The sequence below is a fragment of the Ictidomys tridecemlineatus genome, chromosome 9, assembly GCF_052094955.1.
Source record: "Ictidomys tridecemlineatus isolate mIctTri1 chromosome 9, mIctTri1.hap1, whole genome shotgun sequence".
In the NCBI taxonomy this organism is placed as follows: domain Eukaryota; kingdom Metazoa; phylum Chordata; class Mammalia; order Rodentia; family Sciuridae; genus Ictidomys; species Ictidomys tridecemlineatus.
In genome coordinates this window covers 100,062,843-100,070,648 of record NC_135485.1, presented here as the reverse complement: position 1 = coordinate 100,070,648, position 7,806 = coordinate 100,062,843, and the positions used below count along the sequence as shown (strand labels likewise).

Sequence of the window (7,806 nt, the reverse complement as noted above, 5' to 3'; positions counted from 1 at the left end):
CAACCACATCTTAAAAACAAAAAAAAGAGTAGCTTTCAAATCCTGTGGATGTCACTCAGCCTGCTACTTGGAGGCTGAGGCAGGAGAATTGTAAACCACGGGCCAGCCTTGCAACTTAGGTAGACCCTGTCTCAAAAACAAAAATTAAAAAGGTCTGGGGATGCAGCTCAGAGGTTCAGCACCCCTGGAGTCAATCCCCAGTACCAGAATATTCTTCTTTTATTATTTGATTTCATTTTTTTCCTGGAAATAGATGGTGTTCTCAGAATTCTTACTCTATGAGCTAATCAAGGAAACATGTCTTCCAAGAAAAAAAAAAATGGATGGTCTAACTGCAATATACAATGATCAAGAACCCCAACAACAAGGAAAGTCTAAGAGCTGGGTGCCTGGATATGCACACTAATCCCACCCACTCAGAAACCTGAGGCTGAAGATCTAAGTTCAAGGCCAGCCTGGGTAGGTTAGGGAGACCTTGTCTGAAAAAAAAAAAGCTGGGAATACTGCTGAGTGGCAGGGCACCTCTGGGTTCATGCCCAGTGTGAGGGTGGGGTAGGATGGGGGGGCATACAGGGCAGAAAAGTGGCCTGAATGTGGAGAAGGCCAAAGACGTTCATAGGGACACTCAGGTTCCTTCCGCTCCACAAGAAGATGAGCATTACTGTGAAATGGACCCAGAAAACTAAGCTCACAAACGAATCAGAGTCATTAATTATTCACCAAAAAGGAACAAGAATACAAGATCTGCTGTCCTACTGTGGGAAGAGCCGCTTTCCAGCATTTGATAGTAACAATGTAGAAAAATCATGTGAAATAAGAGATTGAAATCAACTGATTCCCCCAAATACAAAATTGCTGATTAACCTCCATGTTTGAAAGTGTTTAAAAACTGAGGGTGGAAGCACAACTGATCCCAAGGGCACGTGGCGGTGGACAAAGGCAGCTGGTAGTGGGACCTGCACAGCCCCAGGCTCTGGCTCATCATCTGAGCCCTGCACCCACAGTGCCCCTTCCTCCATTATCCAGATTTCATTTAAGGACACAAATTTTTTGTGTGTTTTGAGGACAATGAGCCAGAACCTAAAGAGGCACCAGTGTTGCTGAGCTAAGGAGCTCATTAAGCAATGCCTGGCATATAGGAAGCTCTCTCTCTCTTTCTTTCTTTCTTTTTTTTTCCTTTGTGTGTGTGTGTGTGTGAGTGTGTGTGTGGTGCTGGGGATTGAATCCAGGGCCTATGCATATGCTAGGCAAGTGCTTTATCACTGAGCTACCTCCCCAGGCCAAGGAGATCTCTTAGAACCTTCAAATGTCATTGCTTTGTAATGCCTGACAGACTCTGAACCCCAGGGTCCAGCTGCTCAGTGGCTTACCTGGGTAGTTTTCCAGTTCCTGAAGTTTGGACTCATTGATGTCCGTGGCTATGACTTTGGCACCTTCATTTGCAAAAGCCTGGCAGACACAAAGTACAAATAACTACCTCGTTTACTCGATTAAATGCTCGGAGGAATGGAAAACATCTGATCTTTTTTCTTTTTTTCTTGTTTTCATGGTTGTTTCCCCTATAAAATACGTGGAATTTCAAACTACCCAGTCTTGCTTCCCTTCCCCCACTCTGATTATTTTTATTTATTTTCATCATTCTTTAGAACAATGTGACATATATTCTGTATGTCTTTTGACTTTTTCTCTTTAATATCAAACAACATAGTATTTATTTATTTATTGGTACTGGAGATTAAACCCAAAGGCACTTAACAACTGAGCCACACCTCCAGCCCTTTTTATTTTTTATTTTGAGACAGGGTTTCACTAAGTTGCTTAGAAGCCTTGCTAAGTTGCTGAGGCTGGCTTGGAACTTACTATCTTCCTGCTTCAGCTTCCCGAGCTGCTGGGATGATAGGCATGCACCACTGCGCCTGGCTAAAATTCTGTTTTTAGCACTTCTTTAAAAAATGTTGTTATTCCATTTCTAACTAAATTCCAAATTATAAGAAAAAAGGGGTTGAATTTTCCTCCTGGGAGTATACTAGCACTTTCATAAAGTTCAATCATGCCCCTTACGACACATTATTAGCTCAGGTAGGTGGTATAATGTGGGAGAAGTTGAGGTAAAGCACAAGACAAGGGTAGCCTGACACTTTTATAACTCTGGAGTCCTAATCCTGAATTGACACGATTTCAGAAAGCTATGCATCTCTGTGAGACCCCTGCAGTAAGTTTATTATGGTACAGAAAAACTGAGGCAGAGAACTACATTTCTCAGCATCCACGGTTATGGGTGATATCTCATACTCTGTGGATGTATTCATTCCTTTATCTGCTTCAGGTAGTGTGACTTTTTTGGTAACTTAGGACAACAGAAAGATAAAGTTAATTTAAAAAGCAAAATGCCTGGGGGTGTAGCTCAGTGGGAAGAGCACCTGCTCAGCATGCTCACGAGTCTGGGGTCACTCAGTGCCTGCCCCCCCAAAGCAGAGCAGAATTAAATGACCAGCGTTCAACATTTATATTGGGCCACATAATTCAACACTTCAAAAGTGGGTAAGTAAAGAAGACAGTGACTCACCACAGCAGCTGCCCGGCCGATCCCCTGAGCGGCAGCTGTAAGGATGATGACTTTCCCATCAAGTCGACCCATGAGGAAACCTGTGGTTTAATCTAAAGACAAATGCATTCCATGGCTTACACTGTAGCCCCTGGTCTTGTGGCAGGCCGTGACGTCTGGAATGACAGCTCTGTGTGCTGCGTAGGAATGTGAGGACAGCACCCCTGTTCCAACAGTCCCACCATCCGAATGTCCTGGGCACTTTACTCTAGATACCTAGCCTCGTATCTCAAAATCATTCAGACAACACACTGAGGTGATGACGGGCGATGGGCTCCGGATGGAGAGAATACCTCTGACCCTGTGTCCTCACTATCCTCCCTGCTTCCCCTGCACCCATTGCTATAGCATCGTTTGTGTCCTTACCACCCAGGGCTGCTTCTCAATTTCTCTCCTGTAAACTTCTGTCGAGGTTGGCAATATCGATAACTTATGATTTTTTTTCTTGTCCGTTGAAAAGATTTCCTGATTGACCTCAGAGATGAACAAAAGGGCTGGAAAAATCAAATCATGTCCAATGTCCCCATTTTACAGAGGAGGAAACTGGACCTGCCCGTTAATAAATCCAGTCAGTGGCAGAACCAGAACCAAACTTGAATTTCTGGCTCTTTTGCTGTGACAACAATCCATCACACAACACTGCGGATCCTCTTTTACAGATTAAACATGTTAACAGTAACACTTGAACACATAGAGTCAGTAATTTCTAAAAGCAAAGAATGAGAAACTCTGACATAAGGGAAATTCAATGTGCCTGAGATATTTGGCTAAGCTTGGACTGCACATCATAGGGTGAGAGGAACAGCCAGTGATGAGCTGGGATTCGGGGAGAGTCTAGTGGTGATCAACCATGTTCCTTTTCTTGCTCTGCTCTGTCCTTCAAGTGTACCTCTGACTTCATACCAATTCACAAAGTGACTGCTGTGGCCCAGACATCACATTTATATTCTAGGAAAAAGAGAAAGGGAGGAGTAAAAACTAAAGCCTTTCAGCTGGGTGTAATGATGCACACCTGGAATCTCAGCCCATCAGGGGGCTGAAGCAGGAGGACTGCAAGTTTAAGGCCAGCTGCAGCAACATAACGGTACCCTGTCTCAAGATAATAAATAAAAAGGCTGGGATTTGTGGCTCAGTGGTTAAGTGCCCCTGGGTTCAATACTTTGTACCAAAACACTAATGCCTTTCAGAGAGGCCTCATTTTCTGAGGAATGAAATTAACTAAATTATGCTATGTGCACATATGAATATGGCACAGTGCATCCAACTATATGTATAATTATAACAGACTAATCAAAAATTTAAAAAAAAAAAAGAAATTGGAAATTTCTTGGAAATTTCCACCTACATTTCATGACTCAAACCTGTACGACTTGGCCACTCTAACAGCAAAGGAGGTGAGCAATTTGAGAATTTTGTTTTCCAGCCATGAGAAAGTGAAAAGCAAGAGGGAGAGTGAGTTGGATGGGTGCCTAGAGAGCCACCTGACCGCACTTGCACAGATGGTCCTCACTGTCACTCGGCTCACTTGCCTGCCTGATAGAGTAGAGGTTGCAGGCCTGGCCCGTGCCTGCCACCCCTGCCCTGTACCCAAGGCACCCTTTCCTTTCATGCCTCCACACCTTGGGCCCAACTCCACACGCTAAAGCACCAGTTCTTCCTGCAGGCAGAGGGCTTGAGGATGCATGGAAAGGACACCACATGATCAGAGAGGTATTTCAGAAAGATCACAGCAAAGAACAAGCCTGGGCAGGCGCAGGGCGGTGTGGGTGGGAGGTCCTGCAGTTGGTCTGAGAGGTGCTGGTGAAGAGAGAGACCTGGAGGATGACAAGCATGTCAGAGATGAGACACGGGGCCTGGTCACCAATGAGATGCTGTGATTTGCCTACTGTTGTACAGAGGTGAGTGCAAACGGGGGCCTCTGACTGCAGGTCCAAGAGACGGCCCTGTGGCTCAGGGCACTGACACATGACGCTTGCAAGCCCAGCAGACCTCTTTAAACTCCCACTGTGACTCCAGGAGCCTGCAGCTCACTCACCCCAGATGGCAGGAGGTGATCAACCATGAGGAGTTTGTCCTGAGGCCACTTTTCCAGAGGCCATTTGGAGACAAAGGCAGACCCATTTCCAGGAGATAGCACCTTTCTCATGGCTTGACCTGGCCCACTTTCAAGACTGCCCTGCTGAAGGTCTCCTAGACTTTACAGCATTCTGGATGTTTCCATCCCACCTGGCTTTGCTCTTTCTCCCTTCCTTGGTGATCTCATGGCTCCTCAGCCTTACCTAGTTCCCTCTGCATTTTCTGGCACAGGAACATTTCCCCAAATACCATCCACACCTGGGTAAGTATGTCTAGGAGTCGGCCTCTCCAAGGACCAGATCCAGACAACCACACCATGATAACTAGTTCCCATCATAACTAGCTCCAAGGACCAGCTTACAGCTCCCTGCTAAGTGGAACTAAGCTCCACTTAGTTCCCAATTGTTAGGAAACATAGAAGTGGTTTTTACACTGCCTGACCTACTCTGTGACAATGAGTTTTTTCTTCTTACGAGAGAGATAAAATTTCACATTAAATACAGAAGAAGTTGGAAAAATTCTACGTGTACTTTAGACAGACTCTAGCTGTCTTTATGGTCCTCCAGTCCTAAGCATGGTGTATTGAGAAGCTGTTATTTTACAATACCCTTCTAGGTAATGCAGGGTTCCTGTTACTGTAAAGGAACTCGTCCAAAGTTAAGAATCTCTGACACCCAGAGAAGTGGACACCGAGTGAAGCACAAAGCATTCTTTTTTACTCACTTTGAAAACCTCCCCCTACTTGGCCTCCCTGTTGTTCTGAGTCCAGATTTTGGAGTCAAAGCTTTCACATTAGGTAAGTTTCATTCTCAAAATAAAACAGATTTCTTTGGGAGAAATGAGTGCAAACATAGCCAGACATGGTCAAAATGAGGCAACTCCTAGTAAATTCAATGTGAACATTGAGCACATTGGTTTTCTTACTCTAAACATTGGGGGACAATGTTAATTTTGATCAGCAGAGGCAAAAATAGAGCATTTTAAGGATATCTAAATGTTTCCATGAGCCAGACAGAAAATTAATCACTTAGGATAGATACTGTAAAAGTTCTCCATTTCTTCAGCTACTTTGAATAACTTATAAATATGGGAAGTTTTAAACTTGTTAAAAAAGACCTGTCTTTATCCTGATCTAACTGCTGAGATTAATCTCAAAATATGCAATGTACAAAGCAAAGCAACATCTGAGCATTAAATCTTCCCTTCCCACAGTCCAAAGTTTTGTTTTATAAGTATTAGGAAATCTTACTTTAGAGGAATGAGTACTTGGCGTCTCCTCTAGATCCAGGCAGGAAGGAGTAATAGACTTGAGATCTTTGTTCAGAAGCAAGTCAAGCGCTCAATAATGCATGCTGGGATTCGTAGTTCAGATTCCTTCCCAGTACTAGTTCAAGTTTTTTTTTTTTTTTTTTTGGAGGAGTTGCATCAGCCATATCTTTTATGTGTGTGTGTGCTGCCATCTAGTGGACGACAGGTATAACTGTTATCTCCCAGTAGAAGAAGAGTGGAAAACATCTTCACATCTCACTTAGGATGTGAGGTCATTTCCTTCTCAGCCTGTCTCTGACCGTTTTTTGGGCTCCTATTATTCACTGTTGTTAGTCAAGGTTGAACGAACAAGAAATGTCAAGTAGAAGATACCAGAACAACAAAATAGAAGGAATCCTGGTCGTTGGGGGTTCTGTACCTTTCCTAGCCCTTAAAAAAATTGCCTGGTGTTTAAGGTGCATTTTGACTGAAAGTCTGTCATATGGACTTTATGCTAACACTAATACACAGAAAGTGGCCCAATGCACGCAGCTTGACTGCACAGGGTGGGTGGTGGAACAGGCAGAGCTTGAAGGAGCTGTGGAGGTGCAGAGAGGAAGAACATGTTGGGCAACAGCAAAAAAAAAAAAAAAAAAAAATCATGACTGGCAGAAAAACAGAGACAGAAATACAAGAAGAAAGGGCTCGTTCTTGTGAGCCCTCTAGCCTAGGATGGCAACTTGTACTTTATCTGCTTGTAACTGAGCAGTGCGGGTGTGTAGGATTTGGGACGCACACTTTGCAAGTGAGTTTACTCAACACTATTCAACTCATTTTCTTCCCGCTTTTTGCTAGAGAACAAAACTCCCAAACTCCTAACCTCCTTTGCTGATCACTTCGGGTAGATCTGGCTGAGATGTGGGCAGAATAGTCTGAGGAGGGCTTCCTTCTTGAGGTGAGGTCTCTTGTGAAAGGCTTTGTCTTTTGTCCCTCCCTTTCTTTTTGCCTGGAATGTGGATATGATGCCTTGGGCCATAGTGGTCACTTTGTGAGTTGGGTTCTGAGGTCAGTGGCACAGGTTAGGGATAGAGCAGCTCTAGGGAAGGAAAGTGGTTCCTTAAACAGGGCCTCAGGGCAACAGCTCCACACTATCTCCTCTGGACTTGATGAGGTAAACACACTTCTGACCACTACTATTTTTGTTGTTTTTGTTGTTTTGTTTTGATACTCAGAGCTAAGTGAAAATGTCACCATGTTAAGAATAAAAATCACCAACAGAAAGACTAGGGCAAATCCCACATCTTTCCTTTCCTAATAGAGTAAGCACTTAAATTTCTATACCTCTGTTTTTTGCATCTATAGAGTAAAGATAGGACAGCACCATCATGGTGCACCATGGAGGACTTGACATGTGAACCTGTCCCTGGAGGAGGACCCAGGGAGGGTCACCTCGACTCAGGATGGGTGGGGCTCTTGACAAACACTGTAAAAAAGAATTTAAGTATGTGTCAGATAGAGGCACAGAGATTCATTTAGAAAAGCAAGGATTAGCAAGGGGAAGAGAGGTACAGTCCATCTTGAGAGTGAGAAGCCAACGCTCTGATCTAGGGTCCTAGTATTTAGAGAGGGACAGTGGCTAGGGGGCTGTGCTCAAGATGAGGTCATGTTGGAATCATGCAGTTTTGTGTCAGTTTTCTTTGTGGTCGCTCATTGTCCTTGACTCACACTGCTGTCTGTGGGTAAGGACCAAAGATGCTGGCTGAGTGGCTTGCAGGTTGCTAGCTTTGCATATGGTTCCTGGGCATTTCCTACATCCCAACAGCTCACGGGCACTTCTCCTTGAGGTCTCAGCATACTTTTTTTCTCTATATAGTCCC

At 44.2% G+C, this 7,806-nt stretch overlaps 1 protein-coding gene across 2 annotated transcripts in view; it reads right to left on the bottom strand.

Annotated features, from left to right (window-relative positions):
* Bdh2 (3-hydroxybutyrate dehydrogenase 2) overlaps positions 1 to 6,079 on the bottom strand; it is a 26,070-nt gene extending 19,991 nt beyond the window's left edge. The window contains exons 1-3 of one of the 2 annotated variants that reach the window (XM_005325739.4): positions 5,931 to 6,079; positions 2,567 to 2,658; positions 1,371 to 1,449 (exon numbers count right to left, since the gene is read on the bottom strand). In XM_005325739.4, coding sequence (XP_005325796.1) covers positions 1,371 to 1,449; positions 2,567 to 2,638 — 151 coding nt within the window. In that variant the 5' untranslated portion in view covers positions 2,639 to 2,658; positions 5,931 to 6,079. Of the gene's footprint in view, positions 1 to 1,370; positions 1,450 to 2,566; positions 2,743 to 5,930 lie in introns of both variants that reach the window. The other variant, XM_078021860.1, reaches the window with a different exon arrangement.
* Between the last annotated feature and the right edge of the window lie 1,727 nt (positions 6,080 to 7,806).